Genomic DNA, 24,387 nt, shown 5'->3' with positions numbered 1-24,387 from the left:
TAAACTTGTCAGAGAGCATTGCCAGAAGGCCAGACATTGCCGACTTAGCATCTAGGGCCTTATAGCCTGCCACTGGGTCTGTGGCTGTCAGGTAGGAAAACAAAATATGCTTAAGCTGTAGGTAACAATATAATTGCGAACCCAAGACTCCACCGGCAGTTTGGCAAAGGGTTTCAAGTAAATATATGCAACAACCAACACTCACTGTGGAGAGCCCAAGAGAGCCCTACCCACAAAGTAAAACAATGTTGATACTTGAGGATGATATGCACCATCACTGAGCGAGATTTCTTTTATCTGTCTTGTTTTTCGTGATTCTACTAATAACTTACTAGCTGAGGGCATGCCTAGCAGTGGGCGCCCACCATAGAGGAACTGAAGTCACATAGGTCTACTTACCACCCATAACACAGTGGTAAGCTAGGTTTTTGTCTCAGCTATTTCGCAAATGATTAATAACCACCGACTTAGATGCACAATAGTAAGACAAAACGTCAGCCATACCCAATCCTCCGAACAAAGGTTGATTTAAACCATTTAGCCATGGCTACTATAGTAATCCTATTATTTCAGATAAAGTTCCTCAGAAACTGCATTACATGTCAGAAGTGATAGGCATTTTAAATTCTGTATAATGTATAGTAAGTTGGAAAGAGTCGTCATTTTCACCAAAGTCCCCAATACATAATATCTATCTTCAATACATCCAACATCGAATGTATATTACCTGCACAGCCTTGAGCTTCAGTCAACATTCCCAGATATGTAAACCACCTAAGGCTGCCTGTGATTCTCATCATGAAATCCATTATCCTTCTGTTCTTTATCAGGAATAAGATTGATTTGGCCTAACTTACCCTTAACCCTACATTCTCCTTAAGTCATTCAGGATCTGTTCAGCATGTGCACCTAAAATGGCATTAGAATGTAATATACTACAGATAAGTGATAGCAACGCTGAATACAAAAAATACATTGTTTTCAGTTTGCTAATAACTTTGACACTATTTGACAACTCTGTGTAATATCTAGCACACATTTAAGTTTCAGCATTTCAGGTTTTGTGCAGATTCTTTCCAGAATGTAAAAGCGAGTGCTCAAAAAAACAAAAGAAATTAAAATGTTTGCTCCCTTAGTAATTTCTATGTTACAGCAAAAACTGCAGAAAAGAATTCTATCCAAATTGGCATGAAACTATAACTTTAGTTGTCTTGTTGTTAATCCATTACACTACAAAAAATGTGCAGAGTGGATTTCATAGGGTCAAATCAGATATCCTGTCTATTAATTTGCTAACACCCCAGGAACACACAATACAAAAGAAAAAAAAGTGGCACAGTGTTACCACTTTTACATGAGAGCTCAAACTTCATGATGCTCTTAACGAGTCATTCCTTAGGTGTCTCCTCACATACACGTGCCATTGCAAGGTGGCTAACGCAACTTGAGACTGTAAATTAGACAAACAAAATTTGGAAAAGGGGAAGTTTCAGAGAAGGAAATTGCTTTACTGAAAGAAAATGTGGTGCAGCAGTAAATGGCAGCTGCTGGGCCCTCTAAAAAATATGAACATACAATACTTTAGTTTTGCACGCCATGGGTGGTGGCGGAGCAGCAGAAGAGGGGGAGGAAGAAATGGGGAACGGAAGGGGTGTAATTAAATGAATATTTCAAAAAGGTGCGGTGAAGAATAGGGGTGAATGTCAAATGTGATAAGGAACACACAAGGAATAACCTAAGTGGGGGAGGAGGGAGCAATACAGAGCGCACAGAGTGAACATACGATGGAGAGAACAAGAAAACACCTTGTTGGACCCGGCCTCGTGGCGTGGTCCTGACTTCCCTGGGGTTGGGCCCGTTCCCCGCCCTGGCCTCCACGGGCCACCCGTTCGAGCCGCACGAGGTCGCATACACCTCGGGACTCCACCATTTTGTTGCCTGCCACGTGACCCTGCACACCAGTCCACCTGACTCCGCTCAACCCGGCCTCGGCCCCAGCGAGGCCCAGGCATTGAGGCACCAAGAACTGGCCAGGGGGTATCACGTGAACACCTCATCGCCCTGGCGGAGGGCGGTATCGATGGGACCCCCAACCGTCCCCACACACCGAGGTGCGATCGGCCTCCATCTCTCCTGGGCCCGGCGCCTCTCCTGCTGGGCGTCTGGCCGCTCCCAACCCGGCCTCTCCGCCCCTCCGGGCGCAAGGGTCCGGACTTCAAAGGGCTCCAGGCCTATATCTGGGGCGACCCCGCAACAGACCGGCAGTTGTATCCCGGAGTCGAGAGCCCTGCTGATTGAATCGCGGCCGACCCTACGGAGAAGAACTCTTGCTTGAAACCACCACGAGCCCTGCAGACTGCGTCGCGGCTCCTTCTTGCTGAAACCTTGAAGCCCCCTGGAACATCGGGGCCCTGCTGACGCTGTCGCGGCCCAACCTCGCTGAAACCTCCCTCGGAGCCCTGCTGACGACGTCGCGGCTCGAGCTGAGCAGAAACCATCTTGAGAGCCCCGCTGACCTGGTCGCGGCTCTCCACGAACTGAACGCCAGAGCCCTGCTGACGCCCTCGCGGCTCGACCCCTCCGAGTTCCGGAGGCCCTCCAGCTTGAGGATAAGAACTGGGCCCCAGGTACCCTCGTACCAAGCTCCTGCCAAAGACTGTCCCGCTACCCCTTCCCTTCTAAAGAGACACTGAGACTTTTGTGGATCCCTTGATCCCTTTTCGTGTAAATATTGATCCCGTAAAGTGCTGATAAAGAATTGCTCGTCTTGAGACCACCTCCTTGAGTCTTGTGTGGTGGTGTTACTGTGCTAGTACATAATAGGAGAAGGATCTCCCAGGAGGCTTCTCTGCAGCGCTCGGCTACTTCGTACAGTGTGGGGGCCCCTCTGGGTGGTCTCTCCGACTCCCCGAGGTCCGCCTTCCAACATTTGGTGGCCAGCGACGGGATCCGAGCCGAACGCAGTACGTACCAGCCAGTAACCCACTAGCTACCCATCCAGACAAACAGAAGTCATGAGCAACCAAGGAAACAACGCGACCACGGAGTTCCAACCCGAACGGTTGGAGGAATACACGCACAAAGAATTGAAACAGTTCTGCAAGGACAAAGGCCTTGCAACCACCGGCCTAGGTACCAAAGAGGAGATGCAGAAAGCCCTGAGGACCTGGCTGGAGGCCGAGGCAGGCCACTCCCAGGAAGAAGGTCCCCTGCCCCTGACGGTGGCCACATCAACCGCACCGACTCCGGCAACCGGAGGAGGAAAGAGCCTAGAAACCGGCCTCTCCGAAGAGGAGATACGAGAGCGGGAGAAGGTCCGGAACCACGAACTAGAGCTCGCACGACTGCGGCTGGACGGCGAACTCCAGCTGGCGGAAAAGAAACTGGCCCTAGAGCAGCTACGGCTACAAGAGGAGATAGAAGAGAAGAGACGGCACCGAGAGTTGGAGGAAAAAAGACTGACCCTTGAGCACGAGCGAAGTCTCAAAGAGCTCGAAATCAAGGCAAAGAACGGGGGGGACCGACACCCCCAGTAATAGAGACACCCTACCGCCTGCCGAGGCCAAGGTACATATCCCGAAAGATGTCGTCAGGGAGTACTACAAGAATGACGACATCCAACAATGATTCAAGGCATACGAGGTGGCCATGACCTCCCATCGGGTGCCCCGAAAGGACTGGGACGCCGGCCTGTGGGGTCGGTTCCTGAGTGAAGGTCGAGACACACTGCTTCAGCTACCAGAGGAGGTGATGACCTCCTACGACCACATGAAGGAGGCCCTGCTCACCCGCTACGGGCTAACCGCGGAAATGTACCGCCAGCGGTTCAGAGACTGCAAAAAGATCCCGGGTACTACCTGGGTGGAATATGTGGACTTTTTCAGCCGGGCCCTAGAAGGATGGATCAAGGGTAGCAAAGTCACCACCTACGTGCAGCTGGTCGACCTCATTGTTTGGGAACATCTCTCCAACAATTGCTTCGTGGAGCTAAGGCAACACCTCCTCGACAGCAAGATGACCGACCCACGAAAACTCGCCGTCGAGGCTGATCGATGGGTCAACACCCGAGTCCCCCGGAACTCGATGGGGGAGTACCAGAGGAACCCCACCGGACCTCCCCGCCAACGCGGTGGAGGGGGAGGGCCGAACAGGAACCGGGACCCCCCCGCCGGGACCCCAGGAGCCCACCTCGAGGGCCGCTGCAGCAACCCCTCTCCCCGAGCATAGCCCGAAGAGGGGCGACCCCAGCCAGATCCGGACCACGGCCCCCAGTAACATGCTACGGCTGCCAACAAACCGGACACTATGCCAGCGATCCGGTCTGCCCCCTGAACCGAAGAAGCGGGGCCGGCGGGCCCCCGCCCCGACAGCTGGCGGCCGCCGCCCTGGGGGAAGGAGAAGAAGAAGAGACCCTCAACCGAGTAACCACCGAATGGGAGCCGGCGGCCATGTCCCTGGTCTGCCTGGGCAGCCGAGAAATGGTGCCCCGCACCCCCATCCCAAGCAACACCTAGAAGTACCGGCAGCAGGTCACCGTCAATGGACAACGGGCCGAAGCCCTTCGTGACACCGGCGCCAGTGTCACCGCTGTCCGCTGCCACCTGGTGACCCCCGAACAGATCCTACCCAATGTGCTGTGCCCCGTCCGGACGGCCGACAACAGCGAAAGCCTGTGCCAGATGGCCCTGGTCCCCTTCGAGTGGGGAGGGGTGACAGGCCTACTAAAAGTGACTGTCCGCGACGATGCACCAGTAGACTGCCTCCTGGGGAACGACCTGGAGAGTTCCCCCTGGGCTCAAGTGGAGCGACGAGAGCACCTCCAAATGCTGGGACTATCCGAATGGGCCTGCGCCATCACCCGGTCCATGGCCGCCCAGGCTCCCCGCTCGTCCCTGGCCCCCGGTGCCGCCCAGCCCGAGGGGCTCGCACCACCCCCCGCCTGCAGCGAGGGGGAGGCGGACACCGACACTGGACCTACTGAACCCTCCCCCGAAGAGATTGCTTCCCTCGGCGCCCTACCAGAACTTGCACAATGGCGCCACGAAGGGGGCCCCACCCGTGAGCAGTTCCAGCAACAACAGCAGTCCTGTCCCTCTCTCGAAGGGGTCCGACAACAAGCGTCCGCACAAGCCAACGGGGACCAGACCGGCACCCACTGGGTCTACTGGGCCGAGGGCCTGTTGTACAGTGAACAGAAAGTGGCAGAACTCGGGGCCAGCCGCGTGTTGGTGGTCCCCCTCCGCTTCCGGGAGTTCCTTCTCAACCTGGCACATGACGTGCCCCTCGCCGGACACCTAGGGCAAGACAAAACTTACAGCCGTCTGGTGACCCACTTCTACTGGCCCCGGATGCGGAGAGACATGGACAACCACTGCCGGTCCTGCCGGACCTGCCAAGCCAGCGGGAAGACGGGGGGGTCGGGTCAAGGCCCCCCTCCAGCCCTTTCCAGCCGTCAGCACCCCGTTCGAACGGGTCGGGATCGACATCGTGGGGCCCCTGGACCCCCGGACCGCCCTGGGCCACCGCTTCATCCTGGTCCTCGTGGACCACACCACCAGGTACCCGGAGGCGGTCCCGCTAAGAACTGTAACGGCCCCCGTGGTAGGCCGGGCCTTGATGGGGATCTTCTCCCGAGTGGGATTCCCCCGCGAAGTGGTGAGCGACAGGGGCACAAACTTCATCTCCAAGTACATGCGGTCCCTGTGGCAGCAGTGCGGGGTCACGTACAAATTCACAACCCCCTATCACCCTCAGGGGAACGGGCTGGTCGAGCGCTTTAACAGAACCCTGAAGGGGATGCTTCAGGGCTTGGAAGAGCCCCTCCGGCGGAGATGGGATGTCCTACTACCATGCCTCCTGTTCGCCTATCGGGAGGTCCCGCAGAAGTCCCTGGGGTTCAGCCCGTTTGAACTATTGTACGGACATCCGGTCCGCGGACCGCTCAGCCTGGTCAAGGAGGGCTGGGAGACTAAGCTCCAAGGCGCCCCTCCTGCCGTCTACAGATACCTCCTGACCCTACGAAACCAGACCCGCAAGTTCCGAGCCATGGCCGAAGCCAATCTCGAGGCCAGCCAGGAGGACATGAAGCGGTGGTACGATCGGAACACCTCTACCATCGAGTTCGAGCCAGGCCAGCGAGTCTGGGTCATGGCCCCTGTTGAGCCCTGCGCCCTCCAGGACAAGTGGACTGGGCCCTTCAAGGTGGTGGAAAAGAAGAGCCCCGTCACCTACCTAGTTGACCTAGAGTCCCCCCGGAACCCCCTCCGGGTTCTACACGCTAACAGCCTCAAACCCTACTTCGCCCGGACCGAACTGAGCCTGCTGCTGGCGACCGACGAGGGGGGAGAGGACGACTCCGAGCCCCTACCCGACCTCTTGCAGAACGACGTCCACGACGGATCCATCAAAGGTGTCCAGCTCGCCTCCTCCCTGACCCCGGAACAGCGCATCGACTGTCAACAACTGCTGCAGGACTACGCAGCCCTCTTCTCCCTCACCCCGGGGGTGACCCACGGGTGCGTCCACGACGTCGACACAGGGGACAGCCCCCCCATGCAACACCGAGCCTACAGGGTACCCGACCGAGTACGGGCATGCATCCAGGCCGAAGTAGCGAAGATGTTGGCCCTCGGGGTCATCGAGCCCTCTGACAGCCCGTGGGCCAGCCCTGTCGTCCTGGTACCAAAGGCCGCAGCCCCCGGCCATCCCCCGGAGCTGCGATTTTGTGTAGACTACCGGGCCCTGAATGCTGTGACCAAGACGGACGCCCATCCTATACCCCGGGCCGACGAACTCATCGATCGCTTGGGGTCCGCCCGCTACCTGAGCACGCTGGACCTCACCGCCGGGTACTGGCAGATTCAGCTTACCCCCGGCGCCCGAGAAAGATCCGCCTTTTCTACCCCTGATGGGCATTACCACTTTCGGGTGATGCCCTTCGGCATGAAGAATGCCCCGGCCACTTTTCAGAGACTCGTAAACAAGGTCCTGGCCGGGCTCGAGGCCTTCAGCGCGGCCTATTTGGATGACATCGCCGTGTACAGCAACCACTGGGCTGAGCACCTAGTTCACCTCAAGGCCGTCCTGGCCGCCCTCCAAAGGGCTGGGCTCACGATTAAGGCCAGCAAATGCCAGGTCGGCCAAGGATCGGTGACCTACCTGGGCCATCAGGTGGGAAGCGGTCAGGTGGCCCCCCTCCAGCCAAAAGTCGATGCCATCCAGGCATGGGAACCTCCCACTACCCAGACCGCTGTGCGGGCCTTCCTTGGCCTCACCGGATACTACCGGCGGTTCATCCGGGACTATGGGAGCATTGTGGGGCCTCTCACGGAGCTCACCTCGAAGAAGCAGCCCAAGAAGGTGCACTGGACTCCCCGCTGCCAATCAGCTTTCGAGACTCAAGGCCGCGATGTGCACTGCCCCTGTGCTCCAGGCCCCTGACTACAGTAAAGAGTTTATCGTACAGACAGACGCCTCCGAATATGGGATCGGGCCGTCCTGTCTCAGGTTGATGAGAAGGGACTCGACCGCCCAATGGCCTTCATAAGCCGACGGCTGCTGCCCCGGGAGCAACGATGGAGCACCATCGAGCGCGAGGCCTTCGGCGGTAGTTTGGGCCCTTAAGAAGCTCCGGCCCTATCTCTTCGGTACCCACTTTCGGGTCCAGACCGACCACCGGCCTTTGCGGTGGTTAATGCAAATGAGAGGCGAGAATCCCAAGCTGCTGCGATGGTCCATTGCCCTGCAAGGGATGGACTTTTCGGTTGAGCACCGACCTGGCAATGACCACGCCAACGCTGACGGCCTGTCCCGCTTCTTCCGCCTTGACGAGGAGAATCCCCAAGAAGATGGGTGACTCTCCCTGCCTTCGGCTGGGGGGGGGGAGGGGGGGGGGGGGGGGGGACACGCCTGTTGGACCCGGCCTCGTGGCGTGGTCCTGACTTCCCTGGGGTTGGGCCCGTTCCCCGCCCTGGCCTCCACAGGCCACCCGTTCGAGCCGCACGAGGTCGCATACACCTCGGGACTCCACCATTTTGTTGCCTGCCACGTGACCCTGCACACCAGTCCACCTGACTCCGCTCAACCCAGCCTCGGCCCCAGCGAGGCCCAGACATTGAGGCACCAAGAACTGGCCAGGGGGTATCACGTGAACGCCTCATCGCCCTGGCGGAGGGCGGTATCGATGGGACCCCCAACCGTCCCCACACACCGAGGTGCGATCGGCCTCCATCTCTCCTGGGCCCGGCGCCTCTCCTGCTGGGCGTCTGGCCGCTCCCAACCCGGCCTCTCCGCCCCTCCGGGCGCAAGGGTCCGGACTTCAAAGGGCTCCAGGCCTATATCTGGGGCGACCCCGCAACAGACCGGCAGTTGTATCCCGGAGTCGAGAGCCCTGCTGATTGAATCGCGACCGACCCTACGGAGAAGAACTCTTGCTTGAAACCACCACGAGCCCTGCAGACTGCGTCGCGGCTCCTTCTTGCTGAAACCTTGAAGCCCCCCGGAACATCGGGGCCCTGCTGACGCTGTCGCGGCCCAACCTCGCTGAAACCTCCCTCGGAGCCCTGCTGACGACGTCGCGGCTCGAGCTGAGCAGAAACCATCTTGAGAGCCCCGCTGACCTGGTCGCGGCTCTCCACGAACTGAACGCCAGAGCCCTGCTGACGCCGTCGCGGCTCGACCCCTCCGAGTTCCGGAGGCCCTCCAGCTTGAGGATAAGAACTGGGCCCCAGGTACCCTCGTACCAAGCTCCTGCCAAAGACTGTCCCACTACCCCTTCCCTTCTAAAGAGACACTGAGACTTTTGTGGATCCCTTGATCCCTTTTCGTGTAAATATTGATCCCGTAAAGTGCTGATAAAGAATTGCTCGTCTTGAGACAACCTCCTTGAGTCCTGTGTGGTGGTGTTACTGTGCTAGTACATAATAGGAGAAGGATCTCCCAGGAGGCTTCTCTGCAGCGCTCGGCTACTTCGTACAGTGTGGGGGCCCCTCTGGGTGGTCTCTCCGACTCCCCGAGGTCCGCCTTCCAACACACCTCCACTGTCATTGAGCACTGAAAGAAAAGAAAAATAGCACCCTGAAAGGGAGAAGTGGAAGGATGGAAGTCATCTACTCCAAAAAGATAGTAAACCGGGTATAAAGCCACTGAAAAACAAGCAAATTAGAGTGAGATCAAAGCCAACCAAGGTAAGCAATGGGTGGGCTCTAAACTCACTGCAAGTCTCTAGTATGACACACAGGAGGTCCTATGCAGGCAAGACCAAAAATTGTAATAGGAATAAGAAAGGTTTTATTTGTTATTGTCAAATGCAGGTCCTGGGTGGCTGCAACTAAGAAGATTTGTTGTAGAAGTTGGGCGCACAGGAAATGGAGGGTCTTTTGGATGAGTGCTGGGACTGGCCACAGGCCAGAAACTGTATCCAACCTCTGCAATGTGCAGCAGAAGGCTATGCGCAGCACATTACATCAACACAGAAACTGGATTAAGCATACAAAGAAAAGAAAATTGCTACATTTGCCTGTAAGACTTATCACTTTACAAAAAACCTGCGAAATTCACACAAAAAAACAGTTAAAGTGAAATTATGGTTACATTTTTATTTGAAAATTCACTTGTCATCACTAGCTTTGAAATCCATAGTTTTGACAGTTTCAATGCACTGTTCATGACCTCAAATATGGCATCTAAGGAGATTGCATGCGACTACACTAGATTATACAGTACAGTCAAATAACGAGATCTTGTATATTTCACATATTATGTATGTTATTATTGTATTTATTTAGTAATAAGTGAGCAGAGGATGGGGTGTACGTTTGTGGATATAAAAATTACATCAACAAGGCTTATGTACCCAAGAAAAAGGAAAAAAAAAAAAATCTACTCACCTAAAAATATCAAGTAGCGTATAATAAGTGAATCGGAATGGAAGAAGGATTAAGTAGTAACCCCATCCTAAGAGTCCCTGAAACAAGAAGCAGAAGGCACTTGGTTAGTGCAAGAACCAACCGGCAGTTATCGAATCATGAACAACACAATATGGACCATCAATACTTAGAGCTGTCACTTGAAGAAATGCAGCTGTTACCAGACAAGACCTTTATTCTGCCTTTGACAGCCTTCATCTGCTTCATACACCCGATGCTGGGTGAGAGGCTGAACCATTGCCTGGCAACACTTTTATCCAATGCCACTCTTGGGCTGACTTGAACTCCTTGTACTAATCTGCATTCAAACTGCTCCCCTGCAGTGAGCAGCAGGGATCCTTGTTTAGCACCACTCTCACCCGCTGGATTCACAGATTCACTATTTAAGGCTGATGTTCTTTCACTATGCTGGCCAATTTTTCGTCCACTTGGCAGACATTTCCCCCACCTGTGATGGCATCCACAAATGGCTCATGGCCAATGCTGTATGGAAGTACCCTGAAACCCCTTGGGTTTAACAGGGAAGAAACTCCTTACACCGAGTTTGGGGAGGGGGGCTGTAAGGGTCCACAGTCCATGGCTTAACTCCTCTTAGCCCTACAATTTTGGGACCATACTGGATGGCAATTTGACTTTGAACCTCTGATCAGTAAGCACACTTCTTAGAATTTCCTGTGTCTTAAGACCTTGAGGAAATTTCAGTCTCTGGACCCTTCTTACTGAAGCATATTTGTAATCCAGGCAGTGGTGTCATCCCATCCAACTCAACCTGCCCACATATCCAATAGCTTAGCTGCAAACTATCCAGAATGCATCGCCCAGGCAGAATCTTGGCATTTCTTATCTGGACTCTGCCTGTGAACACCTTATTGGTCTACAATTGTACAATATGGATCAGAGAAGCACTTTTAAAACTTTCACGAGGTCACACAGTGATGTTCAATGAATGGAGCGCATGATTATGCGTAATAGTTTTGTTAGGCAAAATACTCCCCTTCCACATGTTCTACTTGTGCACATTTGCTAAAGATGCACCTCCTTCACAAAGTGGGGCATATTTATACCTTTTTTCAGCCAAAATGTGGAATAGCTTGTTGGCCTCTCTTCATAGCCAGACTATCTTCTCTTTAGAAAACAGTGCACAATATGGCTTTCTAACATTTCTGCTTAAGCTTTACACACTGCTGACAGATGAAGTCATACCATCCCCCAGGCTGCAGAGATACCATGCATGGACATAGCTGCACACTTTAGTCCTTTTTCTTTTGATGATTATTTGATGGCTACTTCTGTCCACTTCCATCTGCTCTACATGCCTAAAACGACTGCCCGATGAAGTCTTAAGCAACCTACTCTACTGCAATTGCCCACTTCTTTGCAAATACCCCTCCAATCCGTTCAAAGAGTCTTTAAAACTGTTGGTTTCACCCTATTAAACCTTCCAGGAGACACCTTAAACTTCCTTTAGACATGCAGCAGATCGCTTTTATCGTGTTCAACAGCTTCCATCAAGGAAAAACTCTACTCCTTTCATCCAATCACCGGCCAACTAATGGGAAACAGGAGAAAAGGACGAAAGCGGGATCCTGGGCGAAAGAAGAAAACAGAAAATGTGGGTGTTGGCTGTTGCAGTGTAGTGCTGCAACTAAGGCAGCAATGTGCAAGAGGGGCCGACAGACGATTGAGTGAAGAGAGCAGCCAAGAGGGCATAAGGTGTAAGAGAGCAGGTGAAAGGGGCAAAGGGATGCTGAGAGAAATTGCCTGTAGTCAGCGAGTTACAGTCTCACAGTAAAAACGGCTAAATATTTTAAGTGAGTACATTGTATTTATAGTTTGATTTGTGATGTTAGGTATACTCTTATTAAAATAAGTTCCATGCGTCAAAGTTGTGGTTCCTAAAAATTTAGATTGGCGCCGTTTTTATTAGTTTGACAGTCTCCATTTCCTGTACCAAAAGGTCAGCCTGGCAGTCTGAAATGCTTATCAACTAGAAAAGGATAGTACTGTGAACTACTTACCCTTGGCTGCGGCCTGGAAACAACATAGCTGTAAACTCTATGGTCTGCTGTATTCACCATAAGTGGCCGGGCTGGAGGTGGACTGAACACGGCAGGAACACCCTCTTGTTCGTTAAGCCTGTCCTGGACAGCAGCCTGGAGAAGTAGGCACAAAAGTTGAACAAAAATGCAGATGAGCGAGACAGGAAGAGAACATCAAAACAAGCAGAACATCAGGAAAAAATGGTTCACAACAAGGAAGCTAGGATAAAATGGACATTGTTAAATCCCAACTGAACCTTATGTAAACTTTCAGAACCTGACAAAAACTAGACTGACCTACAACAGTGTAAGTTCAATCTGTGCTAAAGTAAGCATGGAAAAATACCTCAATATTCCAGTTATGCTGTTCTAGAGTCTGACGACACTGTTGCATAGACTCAATGCCCGTCAAATCCTGGAGACAAAAGAAACAAATGAGATAAAAGCAATGAAATACAAGCACACAACTTCTGATTAAAATGTTATCTGATGGACATTACCATGCGATGAAAATAACATCCATTTCCAGATCGACCTTTTCGGTTTGAAACGCAGGTATGTTTGGGGCAAATATGTCATACGCCAGGAAGATATTACATACAGCAGATTCTGCCATGCTCTATGGGTCTATAGATATCTAGCCATGTAAAATAATGTCACATTGAGAAGGTTTATACACTGCCCTCAGTTTTACAGAAGTCACTTAGTCCATCAAGCTCCTGCACAGCCTCAGAATGCTGAACTAAATCGGTTGGGGTAATTGGCAACCTAACGTGTGCAGAACACATGGCTGAGACGAAGTTTTTTTTTATCAGAACAGTGGTTCAGATAACACAGCACAGTGTTCAGACGATCTAACACAATGCACAAAATATGTGTGTAACATAAGCTTTGGAATCACTCAGGTCTCCAAGCAGATAATCTTTGAAAATTGTGAGCTACAACTCAAAGATAACCACAGTCTTACTGTCAGTCAGTATGGAATGCTTCATAACTGCACCAAAGAATACTATAATCAAGTACAAAAAAAGGAAACAGCTGCTGATGCTCAATTTAAAATGTGGCTTCACGTACGTAATTGCAAAAGTAACGTGGCAGAGTCTTATTCTACTGGTACAGCCTTATCAGTCATATCACATCATATGCAAATCACTAATTACAGACCAGTAAATGTCCAGACCCTTTATTTATCAAATCCCTAAAACGGTTAGTTGAGGCATCACATATACCTATATCAGACAATGAATGAAACAAAAAATTAACCACACTGGACTAGCAAATACCCATTAAAAGCATAGATAATTAAATTGAAGAACAGAAAATGCTTCTGGCAAATGTTAAATCCATAAAGTTTGAACTCAAGTATTTGGAGCCAACAAGAAACCCAGTAAAAACGTAGGCAGAGGAAGAAGGGCTTTTAAAATAAGTTATGAACAGCAAAGAGAACAGCAAGGCTGATCAACTGAAACTAATGTGAAAACAATAAACACAGACTACAAATGCTCGCAACACCTTATACAGAAACAAAAAAAGCCTAAAATTTGAGAAATCCTAAAATGGAAAACATTAAGAGAGAAACACAAAGTGCAGATACTACAGAAGTGGAATAAAGACAGTAAAATAATTTGAAATACAGAGAGCTACTACAGAGTCAAGAGAAAAAGTCAAAATGTGAAACGGATCAGACGAAGGTGAAGCAATATATTCTTAAGTGAGAGGTCGATCAAGAGGAAAGCTAAACTTTGAATAAAAGTTAGATTTTTAGTAAGGCTCAGTTTTCCCTTTTTACCGATTTTACAGTTGGAAATGCATTTTACTGGTAGACGATTTTTAAAAATGAGAAAAATAAAGAAATTAGTGGTTCAAGTGCCCATGCTGCCAGTCATGACCACCAGGCCAAAACTGCGCAGACCGACAACACGAGTTTTTAAACATAATGAACCGTGAAATATCTCTGTCCTAGAAGAAAAAGATGGCAATAGTAAGCACCCATCCAGAATTCAACTGCAAGGCAACAATCAGCAAGAAGAGTGAAGCAAAATGTTAACGGAAAGAAACAAATTATATATTTGGACCCATTGCATGGGATGAGAGGGGGAACGCTTAGCTATATGTGGATGAGCCGAGCAATTCAATTCTTACCTTAAAAAAAGTGGGAAGAGAATAAAGGGGACCGGGTATCTAATCTACTTTGCCCAATTATACAGATGTTAGCTAATAAATATTTTCAAGTGCTGTAACCTGGTACTGGGAAACAGGACCATTCAGTTAAGCTTTAAATAACTTAGATAGGATTTAATTTGCACCACCATACAAAGACTGATCCTCTTAAAATCTACAGATCACAAAGGCAATCTGCATCATTTTAAGCAGGACAAAAAAAAAACACCATATTGTTGTGAAACAATCCTTGCTTTTTAGGTCCTGCCTGTCAGACAGTGCTAGCTGTCTAGTTGCGAAAAACCTAATGTGATCTTAATAAGGGCCTACCATCAGCGCATCGTTTATCATTGGTTGTTTTTTGCCACTCATCTGATTGCTACTTATTTAATGACTTTCCTTCCTCTTCTCGTTTTTGTTCCTCGCCTGGAGGAGAGCCTTATTCCACCCGTACGATTTGCTGACTAGTCTCATTTCACCGCTCACATTTGGAACTACTTTTTTCTTTTTGGTTAAACACTCTATAAGAGTGCATATGTCTCCCAGCTCTTGTGCGTTTGCCCCCCCTCAACACTCGCCTCACCCTTATGCTCAGTGTTGCTGTTACTAAGCCGCTCTCGCTAGTGTTTCACCCATCATTCTCCTCCAGTTGATTCTGCTTTGGAAATAATCCAGGTAGTCTAATCATATGTGCTTCTAGCAAAAATAATTACATTGCTAGCTCTGGCAAGGTGAAACAAGCATTGGGAAAGCCCATAGTTCTCTGCAATGGCTGAGCATCGAGATTTTGGCACTGCCAAAGTGAATGTTTTTAATTTATGTTTCCACAAACTGCTCCCGAACCATTAAGTGTCAACGAGGTATACATGCCCTTCATAAATGGGGGGGAACGAAAAATGGAGTGGCCGTGGTGCCAGCAAATGGGAAGCCTATGGGCAGGCTGTAAGCCCATGATGTACATACAGTATCGCTCAGTTCAAGAAAGCGCATGCGTGTCCTCTAGAGCCGAGACCTAAACATTTACCATTGAGCACACTGGTATGACAGTAAATCCTGCAGTATCAACTTTCATATGGATGTGTTCAGAGAGCGAAGTGAGAAGGTACCACTCGCAACACAACAGCTGAGAAGAGCTGGCTGGGCATTAACAGACAGAAAGAAAATGGTGTATTGTGTATTATGATAGCTATAAGTGTAATAAGAAGGTCCAAAGGCTTCAGGTAAGAAGGTATGTCTTTATTAAAATAAAGATCTCAACTATTAAGGCGGCCAATGAGCTTACATCCATGCAGACTGGATCCAACTGTGTACTGACTCCAAATGTCTGAGTCAGAATGCATGAATGCAACCAATTACACACCACGCTCGAGCTCTAACAAAGCACGCTTGAGCTCCAACATTCATGGGATGCAACATTCTCCCATATACAATTGAACACAGAATAAATTATAATACAGCAGTAGAAACCCAGAATATAACATATAATTAAGTCTAGAGACAGTTCTACCAATTCACTAAACTAAAGAGAAAACAGAAATGCAATATATACAAGATAAAACACTCCTCCACTGCAACAAGATAAAAAATAATTTAACAAAATGTCTTATACATCACATTCTTGCAAATAACTGTTTCCTAGATACAAGTCCACATCTGGTATTAATAATGACATTCCTTTGATCTACAGGTCCCTGTCCATTTTGAGTGTATACAAGAGACACACCCTCCCGATTTTCTCCATGACCTGGAAACACCTCAGAAGAACAAAAAGATGCAGCATTCAATTCACTACATTGTGCATGATGCTCATCATGTAGAGTATTATCCTATGAAAGATTACATTCCAGTAGAACTACTACAGGAAATAAAGTATCCTCAGGAATACTCAACTTCCTAGTAATAATGTTCTTTTGAAAATCCTGTAAAACAATCAAATTCATTTTTGACCACCAACATCCATTAATCAGTTGTACCAAAATACGAGCGACTTTACACACTCTGAATGGACCATTATAATTAAAACCCACTTTTGATCTCTTGGTTCTCATGCTACGTAACATAACCCAAGTACCTACTTTGATTTCAACATTACTTAGACCATGAGTTTGATCATGATCCTGTTTCATCTAGTTTTGAGACCTTTCAACCTTCAACCTGAGCTCATAGCTAGTCATTTGTTCTGGTCTCTCTCTTGAGGGTGCTATATAATCCAACAACGGAGGCAACAAACCTGTACAGGCATCAATACCCCTCAGTAACAAAAATGGGGAAACCATGGTGACTGAGTGAGGTGCATTGTGATAAGCCCACATCTTATTTCTTAAAATCTTCCCAACCTTTGCACTACAAGTAAGAGCAGTTTGAACTCCCTCTTTAAGCAACCTATTCACCCTCTCAACGGCCCCATTAGCGCTAGGTTGTAAAGAGCCAGAGTCTAATGTTTAAATTCTGTTTTTAAGAAAAACATTCAATTTTCTCCAACACCAGTTATGTTATCAGTGACCAATTCTAAAGGGTTGCCTTCCAATACAACCACACCTTACTAAGGACCTCAATAGCTACTAGAGTCCTGACCTCCTGTACAAATTCATAATAAACCCATGTAGAATAATAATCAATCAGTACAACCATATACTTAGTGTCCTCTGACAATTACAAAATGGGTCCAGAAAAATTCAATGCTAATTTGCTCCACGGAAACTCAGGAAAATAAGTAGGTACTAAAGGAGGTTCTTTCGTTTTCCAGTGTTCGTAGGAAAGTAAACATTCTTAACATTTATCTACAAACTCCTCCACGTGTTTGTCCATATAAGGCCACCAAAACTGTTGCCTTAAAATATTGTTAGTGGAAATGGTACCCAAGTGTCTAGAAAGTGCTAATCTGATAATCTTAAACTTAAAACTATTGGGAGAAATAAATTTACCAGCTCATAATAAAATTGAAGATTCCACTGTGAACTGAGAGGACAATTTACCGTTGACAGCGCAATTCTCGTTCTAAATGCTTTAGCGATGGCCACCCCTTCCTGACATACTCAATTACTTTCAATAAAGTTAGATCCTCTGCACATGCTTTGCTCTATTCTACCTCACTGATGGTTCCCTGACATACTTCTGCTACTACAACTGCTACAACACACTCAAGATCTAAACAAACTGACTCTTAAGTTACTGTTCCAAGGGCAATCTAGTTAAACAATTGGCACGGGCATGGATTCCTCACAGTATGAAGCTAATTTCAAAATTGTATTCTTGTAGTTTAGACAGAATACGAATAAGTCTGGAAGAAGCTGCGTACAGAAGACAAACTTTGTACCCCAAACACATGCTTTATATTTTTCAATGGCCCACGCACAAGCCAATGCCTCTCTATAGTGCTTTATCTCTTCTCAACTTCAGAGAGAATCCTTCATGCAAAAGCTATCGGGTGTTCTTCAGGTCCGACCCTTTGACAAAGAACAGCAACTGAACCTACAGCACGAGCATCGGCTGAGATAATACAAGTAGCCCCACTCACAAAGGTTTTTAACGCTAGCACATTAGCAAGTGTTCCTTTAATTTCATCAAACACGTGTTTTTTCTCACTCTGCCAAACTAATTTTTCCTTCTTCCGCAATAGTTTTTTTAAAAGGTTCTATGAGAGTGGCATACCCACTCACAAACCTTGCATAATAATAGCACAATCCAATAAACGACTTTAATTCATCCCCCTATTCTGCTGGAGTGGTATCATCCTTGGGTTTCTCACCTTTTGAGGTTTTACAGTGTCCCAATAAGTCAACAGATTTGGTTAAAAATGTGCATTTCTCACGTGATACAGTCATGCCACAATCACACAAAATGGACAATACCTTATCTAAAATCTTATTATGCCGTTCAATAGTTTTAGAAAAAATTAAAATATTGTCCTGGAATGCTTGTACTCCATGAATATCCTTGAAAAATACATTAGTTTCTGGAATACACTAGCAGAAGATGCTAGGCCAAATGGCAAACTTAAGTATTAAAATGCACCAAAAGGATTTATGAATGTGGTCAAAATATGAGACTCTTTATAGCTACTTGATGGTACGCTGCTTTTAGATCTATATTGCTGAAATACTTTGCCCCTCCTGAAGTTGTCAACGCTTCATGAAATTTTCAGTAACTGATGGGAATCCACCACAATATTTTTGTTTAATGAACATAAATCCGCACAAACTAATAGAACCACTGCACTTACCCACTCAGCCGCATTTCCAGGTTCAATAATCCCATCTGCACACAGTTGGTCAAGAGGTTTCCTCAACTCTTCTCTGACACACAAAGGTACCTCATGTAGCACAGGCGTGACATTCTGTTTTAATACAATCTCATGCTCAAACCCCTCCCCTACACCAATCCTGTCTGCATAAACTTGTGGATATTTTTTTAGTATAACACCCACATCACAAATGTTATCACACACACCATCAACCAACATAATGGGGGCACGTGTAGCCGGACCCAAAATCATTACCAATTTCCCTTGATCGATCCATCTTAGAACATCCTTTCCTTGCACAGCCACATATATTTTAGTTTGAGTGATTCTGACATGAAAATTCAAACTGTCCTCAAAAAACTTTAAGGTCTTAATCTCTGTGTCACCATAGGCCACCACTCTAATTTCGAGTTAACTAAGATGCATGCATATCTCCTTAAAGAGCCTTGAAAGTTCCTTCTGACAACACTGTCACAGGTGAACAAGAATCAACCATAATATTCACCGTAACCCCTCTAATTCTTGCATCACAATATAGACCATTTTTACTTGCCATGTCACCAGTATCCACATTTACACTGTCAATATAGCTGTGGTGGAAATATTTGCAACATCATGACAATAGAAATTAATCACCTCCTGTTGTTCCACTTCCGTAACACAACTTAAACTGACATCTGTGCGCACACTTTCATGAAATGCCCAACCTTATTACATTTACTGCACTTTTTTCCTTGTGCAGGACACTGTGTTGTTACTAAATAATAATGTGAACCACATATATAACGGGAACCACAACGTAACAAAGCATTTCCCGTTTTAGCAATATACTGTTTTTAACAACAACAAAAAATGTTACTTTTTCAGACTGACCATCATTTTCCAACATTTTAACGGACTTCCGAGATCGCTCTATGCCCTTGGCTATTTTTTGCGTTTGATCCAGCAAAGGATTGGTACAGCACGACAAATGTTCCAGTACTTTCTTTATATAACAATTCAACACAATTTGGTCCTAAATATACTTCTCAACTGCATTCTCAAACTTGCAAGTACTAGCTAAATTTCTCAAAGCTGCAACATATTGATCTATTGATTCAACTGAGTCTTGCTTGCGGGAATACAAATTAAAGCGTTCTAAGACAACACTAGGCTCCTCAGAAAATTGTTTAGGCAATATTTTTTGCACTTCCAAAAATACATTCCAATCTCCAGCATCCTCGCCCAGTGGTTGTATTTCCAGAAGATGATCATAAACTCTTTGCCCTTCGTTTCCCAACAGATTAAACATTAAAGCAAACTTCCTGTCAGGTGAGTATTTATCGGCATCTATGTCAAATAATTCTGGAAAGCTCAGAACCATCCCTTCCACTTTAAAATAGGTTTACCAGCACTAATCAAACAAGCATTGGCAAAGCCAATAGGCCTCGCCTTTGGGACCTTATAAGTGTTTAGCCATGCAACAGTTCTGTTGTTGCAGTAAGGATATTGTGCTGCATAACTAAATACTTATAAGGTCCCAAAGGCGAGAGCTATTGGCTATGCCAATGCTTGTTAGCTGGTAGCGGCTGGGCAGAGCACATGCATGTGGTATAAATGGCTGATCGTTGCCATAAGTAACCAACGCAGTCACACACGTGGCTGCCGGAGACATGGCGCACCTAAACGGACTACAGAGTCAGACACCGAAGTAACCCCTACGATGATAGTGGTATTCAAGCGGTTACCCACTGGGTCTATGCCATAGGATGCAGACTCCGCATTTGATGTGCACTCGCGATGCCTTGTTAGCGACCTGACACACAGCTCATCAACGGGCCAGACTTACAAACAAACACATTCTAACATTAAACAGTTTAATCAAAAAATAAAATCTATTCATAATGACAAAATAAGGAAACACGTCTCGCTGCACTCACCAAGAGATGTGAATTCTGAGGGCAACCAGCTACGTCTGATTAACCAGCAGAGGCAGCATGAGCGTACAGTTAACGGGGGAGGGGGTGGGGGGAGAAGTGAGAGTGAGCGCGAGAGTGAGCGCGAGAGTGAGCGCGAGAGTGAGCGCGAGAGTGAGCGCGAGAGTGAGCGCGAGAGTGAGCGCGAGAGTGAGCGCGAGAGTGAGCGCGAGAGTGAGCGCGAGAGTGAGCGCGAGAGTGAGCGCGAGAGTGAGCGCGAGAGTGAGCGCGAGAGTGAGCGCGAGAGTGAGCGCGAGAGTGAGCGCGAGAGTGAGCGCGAGAGTGAGCGCGAGAGTGAGCGCGAGAGTGAGCGCGAGAGTGAGCGCGAGAGTGAGCGCGAGAGTGAGCGCGAGAGTGAGCGCGAGAGTGAGCGCGAGAGTGAGCGCGAGAGTGAGCGCGAGAGTGAGCGCGAGAGTGAGCGCGAGAGTGAGCGCGAGAGTGAGCGCGAGAGTGAGCGCGAGAGTGAGCGCGAGAGTGAGCGCGAGAGTGAGCGCGAGAGTGAGCGCGAGAGTGAGCGCGAGAGTGAGCGCGAGAGTGAGCGCGAGAGTGAGCGCGAGAGTGAGCGCGAGAGTGAGCGCGAGAGTGAGCGCGAGAGTGAGCGCGAGAGTGAGCGCGAGAGTGAGCGCGAGAGTGAGCGCGAGAGTGAGCGCGAGAGTGAGCGCGAGAGTGAGCGCGAGAGTGAGCGCGAGAGTGAGCGCGAGAGTGAGCGCGAGAGTGAGCGCGAGAGTGAGCGCGAGAGTGAGCGCGAGAGTGAGCGCGAGAGTGAGCGCGAGAGTGAGCGCGAGAGTGAGCGCGAGAGTGAGCGCGAGAGTGAGCGCGAGAGTGAGCGCGAGAGTGAGCGCGAGAGTGAGCGCGAGAGTGAGCGCGAGAGTGAGCGCGAGAGTGAGCGCGAGAGTGAGCGCGAGAGTGAGCGCGAGAGTGAGCGCGAGAGTGAGCGCGAGAGTGAGCGCGAGAGTGAGCGCGAGAGTGAGCGCGAGAGTGAGCGCGAGAGTGAGCGCGAGAGTGAGCGCGAGAGTGAGCGCGAGAGTGAGCGCGAGAGTGAGCGCGAGAGTGAGCGCGAGAGTGAGCGCGAGAGTGAGCGCGAGAGTGAGCGCGAGAGTGAGCGCGAGAGTGAGCGCGAGAGTGAGCGCGAGAGTGAGCGCGAGAGTGAGCGCGAGAGTGAGCGCGAGAGTGAGCGCGAGAGTGAGCGCGAGAGTGAGCGCGAGAGTGAGCGCGAGAGTGAGCGCGAGAGTGAGCGCGAGAGTGAGCGCGAGAGTGAGCGCGAGAGTGAGCGCGAGAGTGAGCGCGAGAGTGAGCGCGAGAGTGAGCGCGAGAGTGAGCGCGAGAGCGAGCGCGAGAGCGAGCGCGAGAGCGAGCGCGAGAGCGAGCGCGAGAGCGAGCGCGAGAGCGAGCGCGAGAGCGAGCGCGAGAGCGAGCGCGAGAGCGAGCGCGAGAGCGAGCGCGAGAGCGAGCGCGAGAGCGAGCGCGAGAGCGAGCGCGAGAGCGAGAGTGAGCGCGAGAGTGAGCGCGAGAGTGAGCGCGAGAGTGAGCGCGAGAGTGAGCGCGAGAGTGAGCGCGAGAGTGAGCGCGAGAGTGAGCGCGAGCGCGAGCGCGAGAGCGAGCGCGAGAGCGAGCGCGAGAGCGAGCGCGAGAGCGAGCGCGAGTCGATGTTTTTTGCCTCGCTTTTCCTTAAAAGCTAGTGACTGCTAGTTTTAGCAGGGATTACGGTCGACACTTTCCGAGTCTAACATGTGCACAGTACTATACAAAATCATGGATTGAGCTCGTTTGAGTGGTCCATCTAACATTTCCTTCCTCGCTGTGCTGTAATCTATGTCGAGGATTACTTTACGAGAAAAAATATGAAACTATTTGCCAGAAGGCGAATAAAGTCATTTGGAGAGAACAATCGTTTCATTTAAAGATCGCTGTTCGTTGTATTCATTTTTTGTCTCGCAAGTTACGGTTTGTTTTCATATGCAATTATTGACAATGTGCTAGGGTTTACTCAAAATCTCCTTCAACTTTATTGTACTCGCATTGGAGTTTGATCCCTGTTACATGCAAAATCTGTTTAGTTGTTTCTATGTCAGTGGAACACAGAGTCCAGATGTGCAGCACAAAGCGGCAACAGCCTCGAGGTTACAGGCTTTTGTGTTGTTTTAACTTCATTTACTCTTGCCTTTGGAGCGAAGTTCTCGCGCTAAAATCGAACGTTGTGGTCATAGCGTCCTTACATTTACTAAAACATTATCCACCTTTATGTATTGTTTGTTTTCTGTTCTTAAGTTTTATAAAAAACATTTTTTTAAAACAGCTGTTTTCAGTAGCTAAAATGATTATTTTGGTTTGTGTCTCAATGTCACCTTTACAAGTACAAGTTTTCCTTTGGTGTGAGAAATAATATATTTTATAGCTACGCGTCTTACGATTTTTCTCCTGATATGTTTGCATTTAAAAAGCACTGTTTTGCTTCTCCCACTGAAAGCACATTTTTATTTCAAATCACTGAAGATGAACTCTCGAGGGCGAAAAGGCAGAAGCACGCTGTTACTAGGAAACTGCAGCCTTGAGGGAAAGCGCGATGCCTTTAAAGCGAAACAATCAAGAAAGGAAAACAAGAATACAAGCAGCTCAGGATCAATTCCATGTTAATTCCATCAAAGCCAAAGTGACAAACCTTGTTGTATTGAAAAGTCGAGCAAGGGTAACGCTGTCTCAATAGAGCGCTCCAGTTAAAATCCCTAGGTCACTGTGGACGCTTAAAATAAAAATAAATAAAAGGACTTAAAACGTTGTTTTTACATACTTGTATAACTTGCATTTTCAAGCAGTAGCCGGTAATGTCTGCGGCAGAACCCCACTACTTCATAAAATGTATTTAATAAACCATTGCTTTCTTATTTATCGTTTTCTGTTCGTAAATGTCAGATTTAAACTGCTTTGGACAATAAAGCAACAATAAAAAGAACTTGTACACATGGCGTGTTCAGTTCACCTATCCAGCGTTGTAAACCTTTGGCCATGCAAACGCCATTTGCTCTCCCTGGAAAGCCATTTCCCGACTTTATGGGCCCTTGTTTGTGTTATCTGCATAGCGCCTTTCCGGGCTGCTTGGGGACATTGTTCCCTTTTATGGTAAACAGCCAACAGAACCCCCATGATCTCTATGAGCACGGGATAAAAATGACTATAGTGGTGGTGGATATATCTAAATTTATATGCGCTAGAATAGCAGGGAGACGCGTTGATATTTGTCTTGCCTTCAATGGCTGCATCTTTTCTTGTGTAGGGATCGTGGCTTGCTCACAAAGTGTCCCGGAATATATTTTCACAAGTGTGCACGTAGAAAAGTGCCCTCCGTCTATTGTACGCACTGTACACACAGACCCCTCCCTTGCCTGTCTATTTGTTTACTATTTACAGCAGAAGTTCTCCCTCACTGCCAGACGGTGTAAGTAAGGAAAAAATTAAGCTGTTTAGTGCTGCAGTTTTACTGCTCTGTCTAGACTTGGCTGCCATTGTCCAGCTGACCACTGCTGTTCTGGACATTAACTTTAGCCCTTGGCCACCTGGCAAGCACCTATAAGCCACAGTCCAGCCGAGCCCAGCTTAGGCACGTGGAAGGAAGAAAATACAAGGTGTGCAGCACAAAAGCTACTGGGGGCAAGGCTGAGTGTAGTTCAGTTGAAACTGGACACAAGTAAAAACAAGCATTGGCATAGCCAATAGGTCTCGCCTTTGGGACCTTATAAGTGTTTAGCCATGCAACAGTTGCATAACTAAATACTTAGCCAATAGGTCTCGCTTTTGGGACCTTATAAGTGTTTAGCCATGCAACAGTTGCATAACTAAATACTTATAAGGTCCCAAAAGCGAGACCTATTGGCTATGTCAAGCGGCCGTGCAGCCGCGAAAGTGATCGCGATCAAACATCAAAGCGGCCGCGAAAGTGAAAGTAAGCTCGGTCAAGCGCGTGCCTGCGCACATGCACTGTAGCTCTAGGCTGGCCTGGTAGCACTTTTTGGAACCCTCACAAAATGTCTCCCCAGACCAGCGCATGCGCTGGGTCAGGCGAGACCTAA

At 48.6% G+C, this 24,387-nt stretch overlaps 1 protein-coding gene across 1 annotated transcript in view; it reads right to left on the bottom strand.

Moving 5' to 3' along the window:
* The window catches only part of FAF2 (Fas associated factor family member 2), a 125,839-nt gene that overhangs the window by 83,433 nt on the left and 18,019 nt on the right, over positions 1–24,387 (bottom strand). The window contains exons 2-4 of the mRNA XM_085618284.1: positions 12,312–12,380; positions 11,945–12,079; positions 9,888–9,964 (exon numbers count right to left, since the gene is read on the bottom strand). Of these exons, the coding sequence (XP_085474410.1) occupies positions 9,888–9,964; positions 11,945–12,079; positions 12,312–12,380 (281 nt within the window). The remainder of the gene's footprint in view (positions 1–9,887; positions 9,965–11,944; positions 12,080–12,311; positions 12,381–24,387) is intronic.

The sequence above is a fragment of the Triturus cristatus genome, chromosome 7 (genome assembly GCF_964204655.1).
Source record: "Triturus cristatus chromosome 7, aTriCri1.1, whole genome shotgun sequence".
In the NCBI taxonomy this organism is placed as follows: domain Eukaryota; kingdom Metazoa; phylum Chordata; class Amphibia; order Caudata; family Salamandridae; genus Triturus; species Triturus cristatus.
This window is presented reverse-complemented; position numbering and strand designations above follow the sequence as displayed.